Source organism: Aotus nancymaae, unplaced genomic scaffold, assembly GCF_030222135.1.
Source record: "Aotus nancymaae isolate 86718 unplaced genomic scaffold, 86718_ANA_hifiasm-v0.15.2.pri h1tg000028l, whole genome shotgun sequence".
NCBI lineage: Eukaryota > Metazoa > Chordata > Mammalia > Primates > Aotidae > Aotus > Aotus nancymaae.
This window is the reverse complement of record NW_026988441.1, coordinates 39759839-39785710: the sequence shown is the minus strand read 5'-3', so window position 1 is coordinate 39785710 and position 25872 is coordinate 39759839. Positions and strand designations below refer to the sequence as shown.

At 55.7% G+C, this 25872-nt stretch overlaps 2 protein-coding genes across 6 annotated transcripts in view; one reads left to right on the top strand and one right to left on the bottom strand.

Moving 5' to 3' along the window:
- Positions 1 to 13023, top strand: part of CHAF1A (chromatin assembly factor 1 subunit A) — a 40789-nt gene extending 27766 nt beyond the window's left edge. For 2 of the 3 annotated variants that reach the window (XM_064382065.1, XM_064382063.1), the window contains 4 exons: positions 305 to 560; positions 1749 to 2218; positions 11921 to 12049; positions 12552 to 13023. In XM_064382065.1, coding sequence (XP_064238135.1) covers positions 305 to 560; positions 1749 to 2218; positions 11921 to 12049; positions 12552 to 12641 — 945 coding nt within the window. In that variant the 3' untranslated portion in view covers positions 12642 to 13023. The remainder of the gene's footprint in view (positions 1 to 304; positions 561 to 1748; positions 2219 to 11920; positions 12050 to 12551) is intronic. The other variant, XM_064382064.1, reaches the window with a different exon arrangement.
- A 1914-nt stretch (positions 13024 to 14937) lies between these two features.
- On the bottom strand, positions 14938 to 24049 carry UBXN6 (UBX domain protein 6). 3 transcript variants are annotated; one of them, XM_064382062.1, is made up of 11 exons: positions 23948 to 24049; positions 20224 to 20387; positions 19804 to 19868; positions 18703 to 18831; positions 18159 to 18256; positions 17411 to 17486; positions 16714 to 16798; positions 16378 to 16597; positions 16166 to 16296; positions 15932 to 16080; positions 14938 to 15498 (listed from the first exon to the last, which is right to left on the bottom strand). In XM_064382062.1, exons 1-11 carry the CDS (start codon positions 24028 to 24030, stop codon positions 15373 to 15375), a joined length of 1326 nt encoding a protein of 441 aa, XP_064238132.1. In that variant the 5' UTR covers positions 24031 to 24049; the 3' UTR covers positions 14938 to 15372. The 3 variants fall into 3 exon arrangements, with proteins under 3 accessions (XP_064238132.1, XP_012291833.2, XP_012291834.2); XM_012436410.3 differs by lacking the exon at positions 23948 to 24049 and adding an exon at positions 23217 to 23526; XM_012436411.3 differs by lacking the exon at positions 23948 to 24049 and adding an exon at positions 21243 to 22529.
- Between the last annotated feature and the right edge of the window lie 1823 nt (positions 24050 to 25872).

Below are 25872 nucleotides of genomic sequence, written 5' to 3'. Positions count from 1 at the left end.
CACGATCACACATTCACCAGAAAATTGAGAGTGGTGTTAAAAGAGGCCTCATGGGTGAGCTCAGAAATATCTGTGACTCTCCCAGAGAAGAACAGGTGTCAATTATTCCATCTAGAATAATTCTCTCTGGAAGAGGGAAAGCCAGCACGTGGTATGCTCTGCCCCGGCCTTGACACTGTGAGAAGCTTTATACTCATGTCCTTTTCTCTTGCTCCCCAGCTGTCTGGGGACTGGAATCTCAAAAGAGTGCCCGGGAATAGTGGAGCGAGAACTCCGAATAAATTTCTGCTTTCTAACCCATTAGGAGTGCGCCGACCCTGAGAACCACAAGGTCCGCCAGAAACTGAAAGCCAAGGAGTGGGATGAGTTTCTGGCCAAGGGGAAGCGGTTCCACGTCCTGCAGCCTGTGAAAATTGGCTGCGTGTGGGTGGCTGATGGGGACTGTGCGGACGAGGACCTGAAGGTGCTGCAGCAGTTTGCATCCTGCTTCCTGGAGACCGTGCCTGCCCAGGAGGAGCAGACACCCAAAGCCTCCAAGCGGGAGAAGAGGGACCAGCAAAGTGAGTGTGGGCGAGTCCTCCCCTCCTCAGGGACATGGTAAGGCCCCCACCTATATTCCTAGGCCCAGCCAATTCCAGGGCTGAGGGCAAGAGTCTTTTTTTTTTTTTTTTTTTAGATGGAGTTTCGCTCTCGTTACCCAGGCTGGAGTGCAATGGTGCGATCTTGGCTCACCCCAGCCTCCGCCTCCTGGGTTCAGGCAATTCTCCTGCCTCAGCCTTCTGAGTAGCTGGGATTACAGGCACACGCCACCATGTCCAGCTAATTTTTTTTTGTATTTTTTTAGTAGAGACAGGGTTTCATCATGTTTACCAGGATGGTCTTGATCTCTTGACCTCGTGATCCACCCGCCTCTGCCTCCCAGAGTGCCGGGATTACAGGCATGAGCCACCGTGCCCGGCCTGGAAGAGTCTTATAGGCTAGTGGGTCCATAATGCAAACATTCTTCCCACAAATAACAGCGGCCAGCCCTCTTCTCGTACACGTTCGTACGTTTGATGATGTCCCCAGTGGCGGGACAAGGCAGGTCCCTTAATTGGCTTGTTTTATCAACCAGGACATAGGTACCCACAGTGCTAGAGTGGGGGTTATGCTTTCTCAAAAGCCAGGGAGGGGCCCGGCACAGTGGGCTCACGCCTGTGATTCCAGCACTTTGGGAGGCCAAAGTGGGAGGATTGGTTGAGCCTTGTGCTTCAACACCAGCCTGGGCAACATGGCAAAACCCCATCTCTGCAGAAAATACAAAATTACCTGGGCTTATCTCACACCTGTGTTCCCAGCTACTCAGGAGGCTGAGGTGGGAGGACTGCTTGAGCCTAGAAGGCTACAGTGAGCCATGATCCTGCCGCTGCTCTCCAGCCTGGGTGACAGAGTGAGACCCTGTCTTAAAAAAAAACTCAAAAAACTGGGGAGGGACCATGGCATACAAGGAGAGCAGTGCAACCATTGGGGTAGGAACAGCAGGCATTCAAAGTCAGCTCTGGCAATGCACGTGCCTGGCTGCGGCTCACTTCTGAGCAGGTGTATGGGTGCTGCCCTTTCTCAAGACCGCCCTCCTGAAGCCTCCTGTCTCCGAAGCTGGCTGTGCCCCAAGCCTCAATGGCAATGAGCTGTGTGTGGTTCCTACCCCTTGGCCTGTGGTGGTGTGTGTCTCCCCAAGCCTCATGCCCGCCCGTGTTTCCTCTTGCCAGTCCTGGCCCAGCTGCTGCCACTGCTGCATGGCAACGTGAACGGGAGCAAGGTGATCATCCGGGAGTTCCAGGAGCACTGCCGCCGGGGACTGCTCAGCAAGCACAACGGCAGCTCCCCGAGCCCCTCCGCCACCTGCTTGCACACACCCGCCCCTGGCGAGGATGTCACCGTCCCCTCCAAGTCCCGGCTCAAGCGGCTCATTTCTGAGAACTCAGTGTACGAGAAGCGGCCTGACTTCAGGATGTGTTGGTACGTGCACCCGCAGGTGCTGCGAAGCTTCCAACAGGAGCACCTGCCCGTGCCTTGCCAGTGGAGCTACGTGACCACGGTGCCCTCAGCCCCTAGAGAGGACAGTGGTGGCATCCCCTCCACGGGGCCCGGCCAGGGTACTCCTGTCTCAGTGAAGAGGAAGTCAGCAGGCAGCATGTGCATCACCCAGTTCATGAAGAAGCGCAGGCACGACGGCCAGGTGAGGTGGGGCGGGGCGGGCAGGCTGGCAGCCCTACAGGGCTTTTGTGTTTGGTGGTTGGTTGTTTTTTTGTTTTTTGTTTTTTGTTTTTTTGTTTGAGACGGAGTCTTGCTCTGTTGCTTAGGCTGGAGTGCAGTGGCGTGATCTAAGCTTACTGCAACCTCTGCCTCCCAAGTTCGAGTCATTTTCTTGCCTCAGCCTCCTGGGTAGCTGGGACTGCAGGCATAGGCCACCACACCTGGCAAATTTTTTTTTTTTTTTTTTTTTTTTGAGACAGAGTTTCGCTCTTGTTACCCAGGCTGGAGTGCAATGGCGCGATCTCGGCTTACCGCAACCTCCGCCTCCTGGGTTCAGGCAATTCTCCTGCCTCAGCCTCCTGAGTAGCTGGGATTACAGGCACGTGCCACCATGCCCAGCTAATTTTTTGTATTTTTAGTAGAAATGGGGTTTCACCACGTTGGTCAGGCTGGTTTTGTACTCCTGACCTCGTGATCCACCTGCCTGGGCCTCCCAAAGTGCTGGGATTACAGGTGTGAGCCACTGTGCCCAGTGTTGTTGTTTGTTTGTTTGTTTGCTTGTTTGTTTGTTTGTTTGTTTGTTTTGGAGACAGAGTCTTGTTCTGTCACCAGGCTGGAGTATAGTGGTGCCATCTCGGCTTGCTGCATACTCTGCCTCTCAGGTTCAAGTGATTCTCCTGCCTCAGCCTCTCGAGTAGCTGGGACTACAGGCATGTGCCACCACGCCCAGCTTATTTTTGTATTTTTAGGTGAGACGAGGTTTCACTATGTTGGCCAGGAAGGTCTCTATCTTGACCTCATGATATTCTGCCTCAGCCTCTCAAAGTGCTGGGATTACAGGCATGAGCCACCGCGCTTGTTGCTTTTGTGTTTTTTAAATAACTTTACTCTTAGAGTAGTTTTCGGGTCACAGCAAAATCGAGTGGAAGGTACAGATAGTTCCCGTACACTTTCTTCGCCAAAGCCAAGCCAAGCCACCCCATTACCAACATCACCTTCTAGAGCAGTGCATTGGTTACAATCAGTGCACCTTAGGCCAGGCACTGTGGCTCATGCCTGTACTCCCAGCACTTTTGGAAGCCGAGGTGGGAGGATCACTTGAGCCCAGGAATTGGATACTAGCCTGGGCAACATGGCAAAACCCCACCTCTACAAAAAATAAAAATTTAAAATTATCCAAGTAGTGGCGTGCAACCATAGGCTCAGCTGCTTGGGAGGCTGAGGCGGGAGGATTGCTGGAGCCTCGGACATTGAGGCTGCAGTAAGCTACGATCATACCACTGGACTGCAGCCTGGGCAAGAGAGCGAGACCCTGTCTCTAAAAATAAATAGACAAAATGCATCTTCTTTAATTTATCACAACCACTCAGAGTCTGCAGTCTCCGTTAGGGTTTGTTCCTGGTGTTGAAGGTTCTGTGATTTGAACGAATGATTATTCTGAACAGAGCGGCCTCTCTGCCCCTGAAAGGCCCCTGTGCTCTACCTATCCAGTCTTCTGGAAATCACCGACCTCTCTGTATCTGTGGTTCGGCCTTTTCAGATTGCCCCGTGGCTGGAATGCCACCTCGTGTGGCTCCTTTCACTTGGCAGTACGTATTGATGGTTCCTCCATGTCTGTTTGTGGCTTGACAGCTTATTTTTTTTTCACACTGCATAATATCCCATGTGGCGGCATTTTTATTTTCATTCATGGGTTCTTTAATTTTGCATTCAATCACAGTTATTAAGGACTTAATGTGCGCCAGGCACTCTGATCAGTTGCACAGACACGGACACGAAGACCACCACCCTATGTGAGGCACAGACAAGAGCATGTAAGGAGAATGAGTGCTCTGTGATTACAGCCTCATGGGTGCCTCAGAGGCACAAGCGCACGGAGCTGTGGGGTGTGTGACGGGGCACTGCCTGGTCTTAGGAATAAACCGTGGTGCTCACAGAGCCAGTGGCCCCTGGCACCCACCCCAGCCATGGATCAGCCTTATTAGCATTCATGCAGACTTTCTGTCCTTACCATACGGTGTACGTAACTGAGTTTCTCTTTTTTTTTTTTTTTTTTTTTTGAGTCTCAGGTGTTACTGTGTTGCCAGGCTGTAGTGCAGTGGCATGATCACCACTCACTGCAGCGGCATGATCACCACTCACTGCAGCCTTGACCACCCCAGGCTCAGGCAGTCCTCCCACCTCAGCCCCCTGAGTAGCTGAGAGAGACTATAGACACATGCACTGCGCCCAGCTAATTTTTTGTAGAGACAGAGTTTCACCATGTTGCCCATGCTGGTCTCCAACTCCTGGCCTTAAGCAATCCCCCTGCCTTGGTTCCCAAAGCACTGGGATTATAGATGTGAGCCCCTGTGCCTGGCCCCCTGGGTTTCATTTCTAATATCTACTCTTAGTGCAAACCTGTTTGTCCTTGTGAACCTTGGGCCTTCCAGGCCACGATCTGATGGAGTTACAGGTTTTCAGAGACTTCGGACAAGGAGCAAGACAGTGGTCAACCCCCGACTCCAACTTGCATCCTCTTCTCTGATGTTAAAGGTGGTTGTTGGCTGGTCACGGCGGCTCACGCCTGTAATCCCAACACTTTGGGAGGCTGAGGAGGGTGGATTAGGGTTACCTGACGTCAGGCATTCAAGACCAGCCTGGCCAACATGGTGAAACCCCATCTCTACTAGAAATACAGGTATTAGCCGGGCATGGTCGCGAGTGCCTGTAATCTCAGCTACTTGGGAGGCTGAGGCAGGAGAATCGCTTGAACCCAGGAGGTGGAGGTTGCAGGGAGCCGAGACCATGCCATTGCACTCTGGCCTGGGCGACAGCACAAGATTCCTTTTCAAAAAAAAAAGTGGTCGTTAAGGTAGTGGCAGGGAGGGAGGTAAGAGAAATGGCTCCTGAGATGATGTCCAGCCATCTCCCTGCTGGCAGCACTCAGGCGTGGACCTTGACACGCTGTGAGACTCCCTTGACTGTCATAGTGGGAGAGGCCTTCAGAACATCCCAGAGGGTCTGGGGCTGTCACTGGAACTGTTGCTGGCACTCCCTAGAGCCTTTGTCCCTGCACAGCATGTTGTGTACACAGCTTTCCTGGCTCTGTGGAGGCGGCTTGGCATTGTGGGGAGCCCAGTGCCTGGGAGCTAGGCCCCAGGCAGCCCCGCACGAAGCTTCACTGGCTGCGTTCCTTGTTGAAGCCGTGTGTGAGCAGCGCCTTTCCCTTGTCACCTGTATAGCCTTAGAGGGAACTGGAGCTCCCCAGTCTGAAAATGTTCGGGGCGGGAAGGTCCCTCTGCCTGTGACACTATGCAAGCAGTGTTCCAGTGCTTTTGCTGATCAGCTCTCCCCTGGGAACCCGTGTCCCTCAGACATTCCTTTGGGTTCTCATCCTCCATGTAGCAGCCCAGGACTTGGACCAGCTCCCTCCTCCACCCTCATCTGCTGGTTTCATGCGGCAGCTGCAGTCTCCCAGCTGGGATGCAGGGCCCTGCCCTGGGTCCTCCCAAGCACTGTTCTTGCTCCCTATCAGCATGTGGAACCCGTGTTTCCCTACTGGGAACACGGGGTCCTGAGCCCCACGTGTCCAGCATCAGGTGTGAGTTTCTGTGCTTTGGGGGTGGCAAGTACCTGGCTATTGTCTCTAACTACCAGGAAAGAGGGGTGCACCCAGTTTAACTAGAGTGGGTCAGAGAGGTTGGGTGGGTCTTGGAGTTAGCAAAATGCGGTATCTCACCTGCAAATGCATGGCAGTGGTGGCCACGTGTGCGATTGGTGGCCTCTGCTGCCATGGCACACATGAGGGCCTCCTGGGGCGGTGGATGCACAAAGTCCACACCTGAAGGAATAGAGACACCACAGGCCTAGCTTGGTGCTTCACCCACATCCCTGAACCTCCTGCAGTTTGGGACATAAACTTCCCTGGGGAGCAGGGCCTGGCACTGTTCAGAGCCTGTGTGGGGAGGGGCTCAGAAAGCACAAGAGCCCAGATGGGACATGTCCCCTGGCATCGTCTGGTTATTTTGAGACAGTCTCACTGTTACCCAGGCTGGAGTTCAGTGGTACAGTCATAGCTCACTGCAGCCTCCACTCCTGGGCTCAAGTGATACTCCCACCTCTGCTTCTTTAGGAGCTGGGAGTATAGGTACGTGCCACCATACCCGGCTAATCTTTAAATATTTTGTAGAGACAGTTTGTTGCCCAGGCTGGTCTCCCGACTCCTGGGCTCAAGTGATCTTCTGTCCAGCCTCCTGGCATTTAATCAAGCTGCTGACTGGTGCTTCTGCACCCATGGGGAGGGGTGGCTATTCATCTGCAAATGGTGTACATCCATGTTTTTTATTGGGTTACATTTTTTTCCCAATTTGAGAGTTTTCATCTTTTTATTTTTTTTCTGAGTCTTACTCTGTCGCCCAGGCTGGAGTACAGTGGTGTGATCTCTTCTCACTGCAACCTCTGCCTCCCAGGTTCAAGCAATTCTCGTGCCTCAGCCTCCTGAGTAGCTGGGATTACAGGCGCCCACCACCACACCTGGCTAATTTTTGAATTTTTACTAGAGGTGACGTTTCATCATGTTGGTCAGGCTGATCTCGAACTCCTGACCTCATGATTCGGCCACCTTGGCCTCCCAAAGTACTGGGATTACAGGCGTGAGCCACCATGCCCACCCCTTGTTTTGTTTTTAAATTAGAAACAGACTTTTGCCCTGTTGCCCAGGCAGGAGTGCCGTGGTGCAATCATAGCTCACTGCAGTCTCAACCTCCTGGCCTTAAGCCATCCTCCCGCCTCAGCCTCCTAAAACTTTGAGATTACAGATTTCTGACACCCAGCCCCGTTCTGAGTTTTTCGTTTTTATTATTTTGGGTTCAGGGGTACATGTGCAGGTTTGCAAACTTATGTTACAGGGGTTGGTATATAAATTATTTACCAGTTATGATGATATTTTTTCTGAGCCTCTCCCTCCACCCTCAAGGAGGCCCTGGTGTCTGTTGTTCCCCTCTTTGTTTCCGTGTGTTCTTATAAGTGAGAACATGTGATACTTGCTTTTCTGTTCTTGCATTAGTTTGCTAAGGATAATGGTTTCCAGCTTCATCCATGTTCATGTGTGGAGAGTTTTTGGTTTTTTATTTTTTGTAGACATTGAGTCCTGCTTTGTTGCCCAGCTGGTCTTTGAACTCACAGGCTCAAGCAATCCACCTACCTTGGGCTCCCAAAGTACTGGGATTACAGACCTGAGCCAGGTGTGAGTAATCTTTTCATTTAGAGCTTAAAGGAGATATTCATAAGGCATTCTGACCTAGTGGGGAAAAGCGCCATTATCTGTGAGGCCCTAGGACACCTCAACTCTTTGGGGCTCAATTTTATTTAAATTTTTTAAAATACAAGGAAGGGTGTGTTTGCCCTTGCCAACAGAACAGATTATGTGATCAGGATAAAACTAAAGTAGCATAGATGGCTAGGTGCCTTCACTCACGCTTCTAATCCCAGCATTTTGGGAGAATGAGGCAGGCTTGAGGCCAGGAGTTCAAGACCAGCCTGGCCTACATGGTGAAACCCCGTCTCTACTAAAAATACAAAAATTAGCTGAGCATTGGTGGTGCACGCCTCTAATCCCAGCTACTTGGGAGGCTGAGGCAGGAGAATCACTTGAACCTGGGAGGTGGAGGTTGCAGTTGAGCCCAGGTCATGCCATTGCACTCCAGCCTGGGCAACAGAGTGAGGCTCTGTCTCAAAAAAAAAAAAAAAAAAAGGAGAGGGGAATAAATGTTAGTGACACCATCTTCATTCCATGTAGCTGCTAAACGTTTTCCCAACTCCCATTTTCCATAGTCCGCACTCCTCCGTTTCTGTGTTTAGCACTTGCATTGCTGCCTGTGAGATGACAGCTGTCCTGTGAAGCAAGCTGCCGGCAGCTCTCAGCACAGTGGGACTTGGTGTCATGTGTTAAAGCCTATCTTGAGCCTGGAGGGTGAGAGTGGTGATTGCGCTGAAAAATTGTGGATCCAAAAAAAGCCTCGTGTGTCAGTGCATCTCCCGTATGGAGGGAGGTCCCAGTGACTTGAGATGGCTCTGAAGAAATTGGCTTGTTCCTTTTGTTTAACACCCCCAGTGTCACTCCTCAGCAGAGTCTACAGGGGACTCTTAGACCCTTCTTTGCTTAACTATTCTTTCAAAAAGGAAGTTGAAAATGGCCCTAGGCTGGGCTGGGGGGCTCATACCTGTAATCCCAGCACTTTGGAAGGCTGAGGCAGGAGGATAACTTGAGGCCAGGAGTTCGAGGCTGCAGTTACCTGTGATCGCACCACTGCACCCCAGCCTAGGTGACAGAGCAAGACCCCGTTTCTTTTATAATATATATATTTTTTCTTTTTTTTTTTGAGATGGAGTTTCGCTCTTGTTACCCAGGCTAGAGTGCATCTTTTATATTTAAAAAAAAAGTTTCTCCTATGTCCTCACAGGATCAGCCCATGCTGCCTGGGGAGCCCCTATATGGGAATGCATGGGGACAATTGGAACCCAGTCAGCGTGGTCAGGCGCTGTGCTCTGACCATTGTGTTACTGTGCAGTCGATTTTCTAGGCGAATGGAGGTTTATGTAGAGGAAGAATTCCCGGAGTTGTCAGGCCTCGCCTCCCTGCTAAAATAAGTGTGGCTCTCCTTCCTGGGATGGGTTTTTGTTCATGCACAGAGAGAGTGAGCACTGACGTGGAGGCTCGTGGTAGAAATCAGACCTCCACTTCATACATTCTGTCTTTCTGTCTCCTTTGGTGAAAGCAAATGCCAACAGCTCAGGAATCTCACTGGGGCCAGGTGCAGTGGCTCACACCTGTAATCCCAGCACTTCAGGAGTCTGAGGCGGGAGGATGGCTTGAGCCCAGGGGATCGGCTTGAGCCCAGGAGGTTGAGAGCAGCCTGGGCAACATAGTGAGATCCCTTGTCTCTACTAAAAATATAAAAAAGTTAGCTGGGCGTGGCAGCGCACACCTGTGGTCCCAGCTACTCCACAGGCTAAGACGTGAGGATTGCTTGAGCCCAGAAGGTCAAGGCTACAGTGAGCTATGACTGCATCTCTGTGCTCCATCCTGGGTAACGGAATAAGACCAGTCTCCAAAAAAAAATATATATATATATATCTAACTGGAAATGCAGACCCACAGTCCAGTCCTTCCCTACCCTACCTGCATCCCTGACTTCTGTTCCCCTTTTCTCAGATGATGGTTTGTATCCTAGCTGGCAGAACTGGTCTGAGTGCAAATCAGATGAAGGGACAGCCCTCTGCCAAGGCAGCAGGCACTGCACTGGGGGAGATGGGCAAACGAGACATTGGCGTGTTGAGTTCTCAGCAAGTTATTTAAAATAGTAAATTGGCTGGGCACAGTGGCTCATGCCTGTAATTCCAGCACTTAAGGAGTCCAAGGCGGGTAGATCACAAGGTCAGGAGTTCGAAACCAGCCTGGCAAATATGGTGAAACCCCATCTACTAAAAATACAAAAAATTAGCCAGGTGTGGTGGCGCGCGCCTGTAGACCCAGCTACTTGGGAGTCTGAGACAGAAGAATAGCTTGAACCCGGGTGGTGGAGGTTGCAGTGAGCCAAGATCACACAACTGCACTCCAGCCTGGGGGACAGAGTGACACTCTATCTCAAAAATAGGTCTGGGCGCAGTGGCTCACGCCTATAATCCCAGCACTTTGGGAGGCTGAGGTGCGCAGATCACCTGAAGTCAGGAGTTTGAGACCAGCTTGACCAACATGGAGAAACCCTGTCTCTACTAAAAATACAAAATTAGCTGTGTGTGGTGGCGCATGCCTGTAATCCCAGCTATTTAGGAGGCTGAGGCAGGAGAATTGCTTGAACCCAGGAGGCAGAAGTGGCGGTAAGCTGAGGTCGTGTCATTGCACTCCAGCATGAGCAACAACAGCAAAACTCCATCTCAAAGAAAAAATAATAATAAATTGGCCAGGCACAGTGGCTCATGCCTGTAATCCCAGCACTTTGGGAAGGTGAAGCAGGAGGATTGCTTGAGGCCAGGAATTGGAGGCCAGCCTAGGAAAAAAATGAGACCCTGTCTCTCCTAAAAATGAAAATATTGCCAGGCACTGTGGCTCACGCCTGTAATCCCAGCTCTTAGGGAGGCAGAGGCGGGAGGATAGCTTGAGCCCAGGAGTTTTTTTTTTTTTTTTTTTTTTTTTTTTTTGAGACGGAGTTTCGCTCTTGATACCCAGGCTGGAGTGCAATGGCGCGATCTCGGCTCACCGCAACCTCCGCCTCCTGGGTTCAGGCAATTCTCCTGCCTCAGCCTCCCGAGTAGCTGGGATTACAGGCACGCGCCACCATGCCCAGCTAATTTTTTTTGTATTAGTAGAGACGGGGTTTCACCATGTTGACCAGGATGGTCTCGATCTCCTGACCTCGTGATCCACCCGCCTCGGCCTCCCAAAGTGCTGGGATTACAGGCTTGAGCCACCGCGCCCGGCCTCGAGCCCAGGAGTTTGAGACCTGCCTGGGCAATATAGCGAGATCCCATTCTTTAAAAAAAAAATTAAAAAGTTTAAAAAAAAAAGAAAATATTAGCTGGGCATGGTGGCTCATGCCTATAGTCCCAGCTACTCAAGAGGCTGAGGTGGGAGGATTGCTTGAGCCTGTGAGGTCCAGGCTGCAGTGAGCCCTGATCATGCTACTACATTCCAGCCTGGGCCACAGAGCAAGACCCTGTCTCTTTAAAAATGGATAAGTTAATTCAGAGGAAAATGTATATACTCTGTCAGTTTTTCAAACTGAGCCAGAAATCCAGAATTCCTTTGTTTTGATTTAGAAATAATTCACAAGTCACAGTCATAGCTTTACATCAGGGATGCATTCTGAGAGAGGTGTCCTCAGGCAGTTTTGTGGTTATGCTGATGCACTGGGTTGTTCTTACACACCCTGCATAGACAGCCTGCTGCACGCCTGGGCCGCATGGTTCAACCCGGTGTTCTTGTGCTGTGAACCTATGCTCAGTCCTGCAGGCACTTGTAACCCATTGGTATTTATCTCTAAACGTAAAAAAGGCACATCACAAATACAGTTGTGGCCAGGTGCGGTGGCTCACGCCTGTAATCCCAGCACTTTGGGAGGGTGAGGCTGACGCATCACCTGAAGTCAGGAGTTCAAGACCAGCCTGGCAACATCATGGAAACACCCCCCCCACACACAGTCTTTACTAAAAATACAAAAATTAGCCAGGTATGTTAGTAGGCTCCTGTAATCCTCACTGCTCAGGGGGCTAACACAGGAGAATCGCTTGAACCTGGGAGGCGGAGGTTGCAGTGAGCCAAGGTAGTACCACTCTACTCCAGCCTGGGTGATAACGGCAAGACTGTGCCTCAAAATATATACATACATATTAAATAAAAATACAGTTGTAATGTGATGGGACCACTGTCAGGTACGTGGCCTGCCACTGACTGGAGACAATTCTGTAGGGGACAGTAATGGCTGTTTTGGCGATCTGAGTCCATTTCATTTGAGGGAAGCCCCAAGGTTATCTGGCTGTGGCCTCTCTGATAAACCTCTCACATTTGGACAATTTGTTACCAAATTGGGTTCAGGATGTTGGGCTGTGTTGGGGGTGGGAAGGAGGGGTCACACTCCCAGACGCCCCCAGGCACCAGTGTGACTGCCGCCTGCAGTGCTGACAGCTACGTGCCCTGCCTGTCCAGGTTGGTGCTGAGGACATGGACGGCTTCCAGGCAGACACGGAGGAGGAGGAAGAGGAGGAGGGCGACTGTATGATTGTGGACGTCCCGGATGCTGCGGGTGAGAAAGGCTCTAGACAGCAGAATGCACTGGTGAGGTGGGCACAGGAGGTGAACATCAACAGGGAGGGGACGGGGCCGCCAGGAGGGCTTGTGGCTGGAAGTGGCTCCTGCTCTGCCGCATCCTCGGATGGGCTGGGACCTGGGTGCTGACCATGCCAGGCACCCTTGTGGCTGCAGAGCCCAGAGGGCCTGTGCTGGGAGTCTCAGGTGGTTGTGATGTTAGATGGGGTCAGAGAAGGCTGCACTGAGGCAGGAGGGAGGGCCAGGTGGATTTCTGGAGTGCTTCCTAAAGAAGTACACAGGCCGTGCGGCAGGCTGAGTGGAAGGAGTGTGCTCAGGTGGCAGGGAACAGGGTCAACCTGAGGGCAGGTGATCACCTCTACAAGGGGGTACAGTGCCGCAGCCTCTGTCCGTGGGTGAAGGGTCCCGCCCCCGGGCTGTCGCAGGCCCCAGGAGGCAGCAGGGTGGGGTCTTCCCCCAGGGAGCCCGGTGGGCATAGCCAACTCAAGACCCTGCCTCTCTCACCCTGCAGAGGTCCAGGCCCCGTGTGGCGCCACTTCTGGAGCTGGGGGTGCTGTGGGGGTGGACGCTGGCAAGGCTGCCCTGCCTTCGAGCCCACTGAGTGCCTCTTGAGAGCTGTGGTGACGTATGTAGAACGCTTAGGGTGTCCTCCCCCCGGAGCAGATACTTGAACCGACTTGATTCCTGTGTAAAGAGCACTTTGTCCTGCTTCACGGACCTTCCCGAGGTGTGCAGAGTTTATATAGGATGCTGGATTAGTTCCTTTGATATTTGTAAAAATTCCCCCAAGAGCTACATATGAATCTGCCCTTTAATAAAGCATTATTGAGATTGCTGGCCTATTGGGGAAGCCTGTGGGCATGGGAACAGGCGTGGAATCCAATGCTTGTAAATGAATTGAAGCGCCAGGATCACCCGCCTGGCCATGTGCACCGGCCCCTGGACCTAACAAGGCAGTGTATAAACTTATTCTCTAGCCCTGAGCCACTCTGTCTTGTCTTTCCTGAGAACATTGTGTTTATCTGAGGGTGCGCCTTGCCCATGGCCCGGCCCCATATGGTGCCTGGTGTCCGGGGGCAGCCTTGTGCCCTGCGACAGCGCTGTCCCATCTGTTTGTTGCTAAGTCCTCGTACAAGGCCGACCTGGTTCAAGGTATGGTTTTCTCCCCACATGATTCTGCCTGGCAGTCCCTCCTGCCCTGGGTTGGGGGGTTAGGAGGGGGTGTTCCTGACCTGCTGGGGTCACCTTTCTCAACCCAGAGCTGCCAGGAGTGGAGTTTGGCTTCTAGTCTGAGGCTTCGTGAGAGCCCATCCCTAGGTCAGGTGCATGTCTTGCGAGTGCTGGAGCTAGGAGGTGACCTACCCGCTCATGGGTGAGTGGGCTTTATCCCCACCATCCCCGAGGGAGGAGAGGTGACAGCTGCTGTGGCGTTGAGCAGCTCAGAGCACACATAGCCACAGGGAGGGTCACCCTTGCCAGCCCTGCTTCTCGCGGCCACACCCTGCCTTAAGTCTAAGCTTCTGTTAAGGGAACCCCGTGTGGGGAAGGTGTTGGCTACCTCCATCCACCTGGTCAGGGATGGCAGGGGGTGCCCAGGCCAAGCCTTCCTCCTAGGAAGCAGGGTTCGGCTGTGCATGAAGCAGAGACTCCCCCAGTGCATACCTTTGACTAGCTTTACAGGTGCTCCTGACAACCTGGAGTTGCATTCTGGGGCCAGCAGGGGACACAGGACTGGAGTGACAGCCTCTGTTCTCAACGAGCCGGGTGCCTATACCAGCTGGGGTGGTGCCGGTTCCTTAGCCAGGGCAACAAATAAGATACCAGATGCCTGCCCAGGCAGGCCACAGGTCGGAGCAACAGGAAAGCATGCAGCTGCTGGTGGCCCAAGTTGTGACAGAAAGGCATGCTGGGGGCTCCCCTCAAGCTCTCTGTGAGAGCAGAATACTGCAGTCACACTGGGGACTTGAGGCTGCATGTCTGTCCATCACTTGGCTGACAGCTGTCCGAGGACCAGAGACCTGAGCCCTGTCAGGGGACCCTCGGGGGGACCCACAGCACTGGGCCAGCTAGGGGTGAGGGAGGGACCAATGCAAAGTCAGGGGCATGAGCAGAGGCCCTGGCCACCTCCCCCTGGTGCAGACCTGCATCAAGTCAGCAGTGGAGCCGGGCACGCATGCCTTCCACACTGCAGGGCAGTCCCTGTGTCCCCTGGGGCTGCTGAACCACAAACCTGGTGACTTAAAGCAACTCACCATCTCACAGCTCTGGGGTCAGAACGCACGCACGCCTTGCCAGGCTAACGTCAAGCTGTGGGCGGGGCCGGGCCCTCCTGGAAGCTTTCCCAGCGCCCAGAAGCACCGCATCCCTCAGCTGGGGGGCCCTTCCTCCACCTTCACAGCCACGGCGCAGCCTCTTTCAAGTCTCTCTCTGACTCACCCTTCCACCACCTCTCGTGAGGACTGTGTGGGGACACTGGGCCCTAGACCACCCAGGACCATCTCCCAGCTCAAGATCATTCATCATACCCGCCAACCCTCTTGCCAGATGAAGTCACACATCTACAGATTCCAGGAATAGGAGATGACTGTCTTCAGGACACTTTGTCCCACTAGCCACAGTGAAGCCAGGCCTATGACAGCACTCACCTCCGAGGCTGGGGGAGGCCCGCAGGGACTGGGCCTTTGTGGGCACAGCACAGCCTCCGCTAACCCACAGAACTTCCTCCCCAGGCAGGGGAGGCTCAGCAGGCACTTGTGGCCAGGCACTGGCCGGAGAGCAGGTGTCTGCCTGGTGCTGCCTTGGGAGGGAGCCACGCCCAGCCCCCATGTGTTGTCCACTCCACAGCAGCTGAACCTGGCCTGTTTCCCATGGTTTGAACAGAGCACCAGGAAACCATATTCAAACATCCTGTTTATTTGGGTTCATAATTTAGTAACTGCAGATCTGTGCTGGAAGGCCAGTGTCCCCTCCTGCTGTTGTCACCCGCATCCACAGACCAGCCCCAGCGTCGGGTGCAGCTGCTGCCACCCACGGCACACGGGAACAGGACCATCTCCAGGGAGAGGCTTGTATGTCTGCCCAGGGGCTTCATGACAGTTACCGCAGCTAGGGAGGGCTTCAATTTGGTGGTGTCCCCAGGCCTCTCCCTTGGGGGCTGGGGACTCTGCCACGGGGCCCAGTTCCATGGCTCCACAGCCGGCCGACACCTTTCCTTTGCCCATGGGGAAGAGCAAGTCTTTCCAGAGGTGGCTTGGAGGCTCTGGGGCGGTAGGGACAGGGACAGGGAGAGCATGAGACAGACCCACAGGGCTGAGGCCAACCCTGCTTTTATTTCACGAGAGCTTCTCGATAGCTGACAGGAGCTCAGGTTTCAGGATGGAGTCCGGCTCGGCCCCGGCGGCCTTGATGTCCTCCAGCACGGCCACGTCCCATGAGAAGGTCAGGAGGGCAGAGGGCACCTGCAGTGGGGGCAGGCCGTCACTGTCTGTGTGGCAGCATGGTGGAAGGACAGAGCCAAGCACAGTCGGCCCTTCCCGCAGCAAGGACCTCAGCAGGCAACCTGGGCTCAGGGACGCCTCAGCCGGTGGGGGCTGTGGCTCGCACCCAGGCTTCCTGCCCTCTCCCTCAGGGGACTCCCAGGACCTAAACCTATTGCACCAGCTAACATGCATCACCGCTCCCATTTTACAGGTGGGAAACTGAGGCATGAAGTAGTTATGGACTTGCTCAAGGCCATGCTGCCAGTAAGTGGGAAAGTGTTCAAACCCAGGGACCTGCCCAGGTCCTCTGCTCTGAGGACAAGGAGCTTCCCTCCTAGGGGGGGTCTGTGCCGGTTCCAGGAGAACCCGCAGAGGCATCGGGTCAGCAGCGCTCCTGCGGGCCGACACTCACCAGCCCGCACTCGTTCAAGGCCGGGTTCTCGTCCTCTAACAGCTTCTGCCCTCCCGAGGCCAGCAGCTCAAAAGGCAGCCAGTCGTGCTGCAGGGCCTCCCGGACGAACCCGTACACTGCCTCCAGCCGCTCCCGGGCGTAGAAGGTCCCTGGGGATCAGGAGAGTGAGAGCGGCTCAGGCCCAGGGACCCCTGCCGACCCGAGCCGCCCTCCCCGGGCATCACCGGTGCCCACCCTGCAGGAGGCAGCCATCGGGGAGGCGCACGCGCAGCAGCGTGTAGGTGTACTTCCGCAGTCCCCGCTGCTCCTCCTTCTCCCGCATGGCCTTGGTCCGCAGCACGCTCAGCCGCTCCACCGCATCAGACCTGCACATACAGGCCAGGTCAGGCTGGCTGGCCCGGGTTCTCCCGCCCCGCCTCACCCCACCTGGCAGACACCAGGCCCACCTGAGCCTCTGCTCCCGCTTGATCTCCTCGGCCGTGAGGTTGAAGAAGTCCCCAGGCAAGTCGAACTGTGAGGCCAGGGGCGAGGGCTGGAAGACCCGGCGCTGCCGGTCCAGCCTGGCACGCACGGGCTCTGCGGCCAGCAGCTGCTCCTTGTGCCTCTCCAGGCTCTGGGGCTGGGCCAGGGTGGCCTCGCTCAGCACATAAAACTCCTCGGGGTCCTCTATGGTGTGGCAGGACACGGGTGTCACTCTGTGCAGCAGGAAGACCCCAAGCCGGGCCCTCCTGCCCCGAAGCCCCTTGCCCTCATTCCCACTCAGCCAGGCCCTGTCCACTTACCCTGATCTGGGATGGGAAGCATCACCTTCTGGAACCCAATGGCCTCAAAAAACTCGTGGGTCCCTTCTAGGCAGTTAATGCGCTCCTGGGGGTGGAGATGGGGGTCACTGGGGTCCCCTTGCTTCCTCCATGGCCCGGCCACTCCCCACCCCATCCAGGGGCCCGGCTCTCGCTATTGGGGGCAGCTGCTGACTCCTGGATGGCTGTTTCAGTGCTGCTGTGAACCTGCTTTTCTAAGGTGGAGGCTGTGGAGTTTCCATCAGCTCCACACAGAGGGAAAGTCACAACCATGCACAAAGAGCGAGGCTGAGGAGCCAGATACTGCGCGGGCCTGACGCGAGGCTAACACAGGCCATGGCTGCCAGACCCTGCCGCTTACCCAGAAGAGCCACACACCTGTGTTTGCGTGAAAAGCCTCCCCAGGGCTGCCATGTTCCCAAACAAGCCCAACTGAAGAAGAGGAAAAAGGACACGGGCGAGCAGAGGCAGAATTTGTTGATTTGGGGTGACTGGTGCTTCAAACCCTTGCTCCCTGCCCTGTCCTGCTACCCTCTACTGGCCAAACCCTTCACTACTGGTGGCTCGACTCTCGCTGGCTCCTCCAGGGAGATGACTGCTCAGTGTGGGCCACCACCGGCTCCTGCAGGCTGGTCCCCCCACCCCCAGCCTGGGCCTGGCGAGCAGGAAGCACACCCACCTGGAACACTTTGTTCTGCAGCTTGATCTTCCGGTACTTCTCCTCCTCGGGGTGCAGGTGGATGTTGTCCAGGTACCTGGGGTAGGTGGAGGGGTTAGCAGGGCACGGCCCAGCCTGCCTGCCAGGCCCCAGGGAACAGCTCAACCACACTCGGCCTCTAGTCAGAGGGAAGAAGTGGCCAAGTGACCCCAGAGAGGGAGGCCATCTCCGGGGTGGGAGGCATACCTTGGACACCCCATGGAGGCCACCCCTAGTGCCAGCAAGAGCCCCAAGGAACCCCTCACTGTCCCACCAACCCAGGAGGACACCAGTTAACCACAGTGGTGGGGGAGCCACAGAGCTGTTGGAGCGGAGAGCCAGAGCTGGGGAACCACAGCGTCAGCAGTGGGGCACCTGTGGGGTGCTCCCTCGGGGCCAGCGGGCAGCATGGATTTGCAGGCCTGACTGGATGCTGAGAGCAGAGTGGGACCCTGCATCCTCTACACACTCCCCATGTGATCCACGGAAGCCAGTGTGGGGAACCCCTGATTCCTTAAACACCTTCATTTTGCACATGGGTAAACTGAGGCCCAAAGACGACCAGCCCTTTCCCTGAAGGCTCTGGGTACAGCTGCCTCACTCTGGGCCTGTGTTCCTTCCCGGCCCACCTCAGCAGGTCACAAGGGGGCCAGAGTGGGTGACAGCCCCAGTGGGAGGGGGACTGTGGCGAGCTGGAGGGCCAGGAAGGGGAAAGGGGCCGTGTGCTCACTTGGCGATGGTGTCCACGCCCAGCTTCACCCGGTCCCGGTCTTTGTTGAACGTGTGGATCTTCATGATGGAGGCGGCCACTGGGTCGGTGGAGAAGCGCTGGGAGGAGGGAAGCAGGGAAAGCAGCTCAGAGAGCCCGGACCACATGGCCCTCGGCTGCCCGGGTGAAGGTATTTAAGGAAGGCAGAGCAGCGGCGTGGAGCAGCCCCAGCTGTGCACTCATCACAGAAAGGAAGAGACCTTTGAAGACCCTGGTCCTGCCCGAACCCTAGGGCAGAGGCGACACTGGCAGGATGGAGTAGAACTCAAGGCTGCCCTTCCGCCTTCTTGAGGCTAGATCCAGGGGACTCAGCAGCCAGTGGGACCTCCCAGAACTGTGCCTCACATTCTGGCTTGCTGTTTTTTTGAGACGGAGTCTCACTGTCACCAGGCTGGAGTGCAGTGACGTGATCTCAGCTCACTGCAACCTCTGCCTCATGGGTTCAAGTGAGTCTCCTGCCTCAGACTCCCGAGTAGCTGGGACTACAGGAGCGCGCACCACTCACTGAGAGAATGGCCTCCTTGATGCAGGCGTCCCGCTGGTCCTTCCTCAGGGTGGCCCCGGTGAGCGGACAGGTGAAGTAGACACCAGGCACGGCCAGGTGGGCAGAGCCTTCCTCTCTGGGCTGAGATACCTGGGGCGGTAAAAGTGTCCGCGTCTGGACTGTGGACAGAGGCCACCCCGACCCCCACAGAGCACCACAGTTCTGAGTGTGGGCCATAGAGCCAGACGTCTCTACTCCCCACGCTGTACCTTCCACTTGGAGGCCATGGGAGACACCCTGGCCAAGTGAGTGAATCCCTGAGTCTGTCCCCTGGTATGTCAAATGTCCCCGTGGGGTCTGTTCAGAACTAAACAAAGGAAGGAACACACAGCACAGAGCAGCTTCTTACATACAGAAGCACTTAACAGATGGCAGCTGGGCTCCTGCTGGTCCTGTCCCCAAGCTGGTGAGGAAGGGGCTCTGTGTGGGAGTCCATGGGCACAGCGCCCTAGACGAGGCCTGGCTTCTGAGCCTCCATTTCTAGGCCATCTTTAAGGTCCTTGCCGGGCTAAAATTCACTGAATCCTTGAAGGTCAAGCTGCTTAGAACTCCTTTCAGCGGAGCTCTCAAGGCCTACCTCCTACAGGCAGGCCTTCCTGATTACACCCATCTCCACACAGCCCCTTGACCTCCAAGGCAGGCAGGAGAGGGCAGCACTAGGGTATGGCCTCTGAAGTCACAGACTGGTTCTGGTCCTGCCTTTGCTGGTTCTGAGGTGTAGGAGAGAGGACAGCTGCTTTCACCTCTCTCAACCCCGTTCTCTTTCTGAAAAGTGGGAACTGTAACTGGATGCACCCTTAAGAGGTTAACGGGAGGGACCGCTGGGCTACTGCACACGAGGTCCACTTCTCCAGGCCTGAGCTGGGAAGCCTTGGAGGCCGGCTGCCAAGCCCTGAAGGTCCCGCACAGCACCGTGTTCCACCACAACCCACCTCCGCCTATGAAGGCGAGGTTTCCCAACTGTCCCAGAGCCCCAAGGGCAGAAGCCACATCTCCCGTGTGACAGAGTCAAGCTGTCCCCACCCCTGGGCATGGGACACTGACACCAGTGGCTGTTCTTACCATGTTGGTCCCTGGGGTCTCAGGACTCCCGCTGACGGTGGCTTCAGCTTGAAGTTCCTTTCTCACTGGAAGGCAAGCCGAGGCGGGAGAGGCAAGAATGGGATGGTGTGCAGGCCTCTCCCCTGGCCCAAGCCCCCTCACTCCTGGGGTGGCCTGTGAGCCAAGCATACCTGTCCCGGGCCCCTGCGGGGCTTGGTCTGCACCCACCCCTCGGCCTGAGCGAGCACCCACTGCCTGGGCAGCCCTTGTTTCTGCTGCAAGTCTCTGGTCCTTGCGCCCCGGAAGCCACCCTTCACCTGCCCTCGGGGGGCCACTCCCAAGGGTGACCCTCACAACCCCACAGTTGCTGATGTGTCTTCTGCACCAGGGCTGGGACCCACAAACAGCGTCCACCTGGGCCTGAGGAGGGCCGCAGCTCACCCTGGTTTCGGATAGTGTCCTGTGACGTGGGGCCTGAGGGCCGGGACTGCTTCTGCTCCAGCCGGGCCAGGGCGGCAGCGGCCGCCATCTGTGCCTCATTGGTGGGTCCCTGGCGGGGCTGCCTGGGGGCTGGCTGGGTGGGTTTCTCTTTGAGGGCCTTTTCCCTAGGGACAGACCAAGGGAGAGTGAGTGTATCCTGGCTAATTTTTCTTCTTTTGGGACGGAGTTTTGGTCTTGTTGCCCAGGCTGGAGTGCAATGGCGCGATCTCAGCTCACTGCAACCTCCGCCTCCCGGGTTCAAGCGATTCTCCTGCCTCAGCTTCCCAAGTAGCCGGGATTACAGGTATGGACCACCATGCCTGGCTAATTTTATATTTATTTTTATTTATTTATTTTTTGAGACACAGTCTCACTCTGTCGCCCAGGCTGGAGTGCAATGCTGTGATCTCGGCTCACTGCAACCTATGCCTCCCAGGTTCAAGCAATTCCCTGCCTCAGCCTCCCAAGTAGCTGGGACTACAGGCACCCGCCACCACACCTGGCTAATTTTTGGATTTCTAGTAAAGATGGGGTTTCACCATATTGGCCAGCCTGGTCTTGAACTCCTGACCTCATGATCCACCACCTCAGCTTCCCAAAGTGCTGAGATTACAGGCGTGAGCCACCATACCCGGCCTAATTTTGTATTTTTAACAGAGATGGAGTTTCTCCATCTTGGTCAGGCTGGTTTCAAACTCCCGACCTCAGGTGATCCACCCACCTCAGCCTTCCAAAGTGCTGGGATTACAGGCATGAGTCTGGCTAATCTATTGAGACTATGTAGCTCAGGCTAGTCTCGAACTGTTGGTCTCAAATGATCCTCCCACTGTGGCCTCCCAAACTGCTGGGATTACAGGCATGAGCCACTGCACGCAGCGCATATCCTCAGGAATTGAGGAGACTCAAGAGCTATCACATCCTCCCTCCCTGCCGTAAGAGTCCCCACCCTCAGTTCACAGCTTTGTTTGCTGAGCACCTACTGTGTGCAGTGCCCCTGCTGTGAGCTGGTCGGATGGGTTGGTTGATTCCTCCTCCTAACAAGCTGTCAGGGAGGCCTCATCATCCCCTGTTCCCAAACCCAAGAGGGTTGAGAAGTCCAGGTGATGTACCCCATGCCACGCCACCCTTGTGGCAAGACCCTGGGGTCAGCTGACAACAGAACCAGGCTCGCCCTGGCCACATGACTCCACGCCAGGCTCAGGGCTGCGCAAGTACAAAGAGCTCAGGTAATCATGGCCCTGCCCTGTGGAGCCCTACGCCAAAGAGGATTCCATAATCCACTTAGCACAGTGACCTGGCAGAGCAGCCCTTTCTCCCAGCCTGCTCAGATGTGTCTGTCTTGCCCTTCTCCTCTCAGGTCCCTCCTGTGAATTCAGGAGCTGTCGCTTTCCATGCTATAGATCTATAAAAACTTCTGGGAGACCAGGCTCTCAGTTCAAGCCCTATACTCCTCTGGCTCTGCTCAGATTCCCGGGAAGCCCTCCCTCCTCATCTGGAGGCTTCTGGAACCTGCTTCGTGCCCACCCCTGCCTATCCAGTCCTCCCACAGCTGAGCATATTGGGTGGAAGAGGAGATGACTCATGAAGACCTGCCCTGGCCCCATCCCATATCTAGGTCTTTCCAACAAAACAGCATTTCCCAGGGTACCTCACCCCAACCAGTTGTGGGCCCTGCTCCCCTGGGCAGTCACAGGGACCCTTCTGGAACCTCATTCAGGGAACGTCAGCGCCACTCCATTGCACTACATCCTCCCACTGCAAAATCCTAAAGCCTCCCTTGGCCCAAAGAGCCCTTCCTGGCCTGGCCCCATCTCCCCTGGGCTCCCTGCCGGTCTTCCCACACCCCAGCTGCTCCCCGTTGTGCGGACCTGCACTGTCTGCACCTCCTGCCCAGAATGTTCTCCTGGGGGGTGGGAGGAGGACAGGGGGTCTGGAAAGGGCTAGGGCTACCGCAGGGAGAGAAGGAGGGGGCTGATTTCCTCATGGCTGAAGTCTCGCTGTCCTGGCAGAGGCCTTCCTGGACCACCTGGCGGTCCCTGCTCACCCTATTTTGAGGCCCCGGGCACTACCTGAGCTCTCATCCCAGGCATGTTGGTTTATTTGTCCATCGGCTCCTACTAGGTGGTGAGCCCTGGGAAAGCAGCGGCCTTGTCCTGTCCGCTACTGCAGCCCAAAACAGGACTTGGTGCCCACCCGCCCCACACACCTTGGATATACAGTATCACTCCAAAAGGGACCTCTGCATGCCTTTCCTTCCCTTCCCTTCCCGCCCCTCCCCTCCAATCTTCCCCACTATGCCTAGGCTCTGGGCCGATCCAGCCATCGCCCCCACACCCTGGATCCTTCCTGTCACGTCCAGTCCCAGTGGCTCCAGTACCCCGTCCACCCACTGTTGGTTGAATCAATGAAGGGCTCCCCGCATTTGCCCACCTCTCTCCCTGACCCCTCTGTCCCTGACCCCTCTCCCTCCTTTGCTTTCCTGCTCAGCCTCTCCCCCAGGAATCCTGACGTCCTCACTATGGCCCTCCCTCCATCACCACCCCACTGCCCGTGATTCCCTGACCCGCACTTCCTGCCACCTCCCTGCATCTCCTCCTACCCCTTCCCAGCCCCCACCTCTTCACAATCCCTTCCATTATTGCTTATAGACCCCTGCCCTGGCAGCCTGGCTGACCTCCTTCCCCTTCACTATCCATCGGTCCCCACCACTCCCTGGCCAGCCAGCTCCCTGCAGCGGCCCCAGCTCTCCAGGTTCCCTATTCTCAACCCAGCAGCCCTCAGCCTCACACCGTCTCCGGCTCCACCTCTTCCCCGACCTTACATGCGCCCTCCCAGCTGGCTTAGCCCTGCCCAGGCCCTTCTCTCCAAGTCTTCCCTAGACAATCCAGAAGTAGGCCTGGCAGCAGCTACCTCCTTTCCCTCCCCTCCCACCACCATGTGTCGGAGTCCCTCACCTTCGCTCTCCCCGCACACCTCCTCAGCCCTGCCCTTCCAATTCGCAGGGACCTCCCAGGTCACTGACGACTCTGCCCACCACCATTTCCCTGGCCTTCCAGACTTCCTAGTCTCTCCTTAACTTCCCACGTGCTCCAGATCCCAAGCCCACATCCCCTCTTCCCATGGATGCCTCAAAATTACTCTCCACCACCCCATCCCACAGTTGTGTGTCCTCCTCCAAGCTCAGCTCCCATCCCTGGTCACCCAGATTCCCCCAAATCATCCGGGCCGCTTCAGAACCAGCCGGGTCCCCAGACCGCTCCCTCACCACCCGCCTCCGGACTCATCATCCCTTTTTCCCCCCAGGGTCGTTACACTGACTCCCAACTTGCTGCAGCCCCGTCGCCCTAGACCCCGCCACAGTCTCCGAGGCCCGGCCACCGAGACCTACCCTCCCGGCCCCTTGCACCGCCCCCTGCGCAAGTTCCCCTCCCCGCGCCTCTCCCGACCCGCCCCCGGGTCCCTCCCACACGCCCTCCTGCCCCGCCCCCAGATCTCTCTCCCCTCCCCCTGACGCCCACCCTAGGCCCCACTTGCCCCGCCCCCGGCACCTCTCCCCTTTCCCTCATTCGCCGCCGCCGCTCCCAGCCCCTCGCCCTCCGATCTCCCGCGCACCTCGAGGCCCCAGACCTTTCGCCCCGGCCGTCCCCGCCCCTCAGGGCCTCAAGCCCCAGCGATCCTCACGCACCCCACGGAGTCTGTGAGCTTCTGACCGGGTCCGGCGCTCTTGAATTTGATGTCGGCCTTGAACTCCTGAAAGAATTTCTTCATGGTGGCGGCTGGCCCGGCGGCGGGGGGCCGCAGGGGCGGGGGGCACGGGGCCCAGTCGGGGAGGGGCCGCCCAGGACAAACCACCGGAAAAAAAATACCGGGCCGCCGGAAGTCCCGCCTTTCCGACATCGGCCACGTGATAATCAGCCCGGAGTGCAGCTCTACCGCTCGGTGCCTCGCGGACCCGGGGCGGCCGTTCTGTACGCTGTAGCCGCGTCTCTGTGGTTCTTCCGGACTCCGTTGCCAGGGCGACGAGCTCGCTTCTAGATTGGCGACAGTGCCTTGCCTGGCGCCTTCCGTGGCACTCCCCAAACGGTGACAAACGTTGATGGGAGAAGGATAGGCCGACTGAACCTCGCAGAGAAAGTACTGGGCCCTGTTCTGTTCGCTGCTCAACCTAAGCTGGGCGTGGTGGCTCACGCCTGCAATCCCAGCACTTTCGGAGAATCAGGTGGGAGGATTGCTCGACTGAAGTTGGAGACAACCCTGGGCAACATAGCAAAACCATGTTTTCTATTTAAAAAAATTTAAGCCGGGCGCGGTGGCTCACGCCTGTAATCCCAGCACTTTGGGAGGCCGAGGCGGGTGGATCACGAGGTCAAGAGATCGAGACCATCCCGGTCAACATTGTGAAACCCCGTCTCTACTAAAAATACAAAAAATTAGCTGGGCATGGTGGCGCGTGCCTGTAATCCCAGCTACTCAGGAGGCTGAGGCAGGAGAATTGCCTGAACCGAGGAGGCGGAGGTTGCGGTGAGCCAAGATCGCGCCATTGCACTCCAGCCTGGGTAACAAGAGCGAAACTCGGTCTCAAAAAAAAAAAAAAAAAAAAAAAAAAATTTAAAATTGTTGCCGGGCGCGATGGCTCACGCCTGTAATTCCAGCATTTTGGGAGGCCGAGGCTGGCGGATCACCTGAGGTCGGGAGCTCCAGACCAGCCAGGCCATCATGGTGAAATCCCGTCTCCAGACCAGCCAGGCCATCATGGTGAAATCTCGTCTCTATGGGCACCAGTAATCCCAGCTGCTCAGGAGGCTGAGGCAGGAGAATCACTTGAACCCGGGAGGTGGAAGTTGTAGTGAGCTGAGATCTCAGCACTGCACTCCAGCCTGGTGACAAAGCAAGACTCCGTCACACACACACATACACACACACACACACACACACACACACACAAATATTTCAGTAAAAGGCAGATGTCATAATGATTTTCTCCTTTAATGTTTCTTCAGAGTCAGCTCTGTACCTGCAATGAGGAAACAGACAAACTTCCTTCACCTCATAGGGCTCATACTCATCAGTGTCTGCGGGGAGGTTGGGTGAAAACGCAATATAATCAATAAAGGAAATCTGTGTTAGGGCAGATGGCATTATAGAAGGAGCAGTTTGCAACACCAAAGGTGTCAGGAACAGTAAGAGGACATTTTTGAGACCACCAGGGAAATGTGAATATGTCTGGGCATTACATGATATAAAGGAGCTATTCTTAATTTTGTTAGTGGTGATAATGGTATGGTAGTTATTTTTTTTTTTTTTTCGAGATAGTGTCTCACTCTGTCAACAAGGCTGGAGCGGGGTGGCACAATCTTGGCTCACTGCAACCTCCGCCTCCCGGGTTCAAGCAAGTCTTCTGCCTCAGGCACCTGAGTAGCTGGGACTACAGGCACCATGCCATGATGCCTGGTTAAATGTTTGTATTTTTAGTAGAGATGGAGTTTCACCGTGTTAGCTAGGATGGTCTCAATCTCCTGACCTCATGATCCTCCTGCCTTGGCCTCTCAAAGTGCTGGGATTACAGATGTGAGCCACCATGCCTGGCAGGTAGTTATATTTAAAAATACA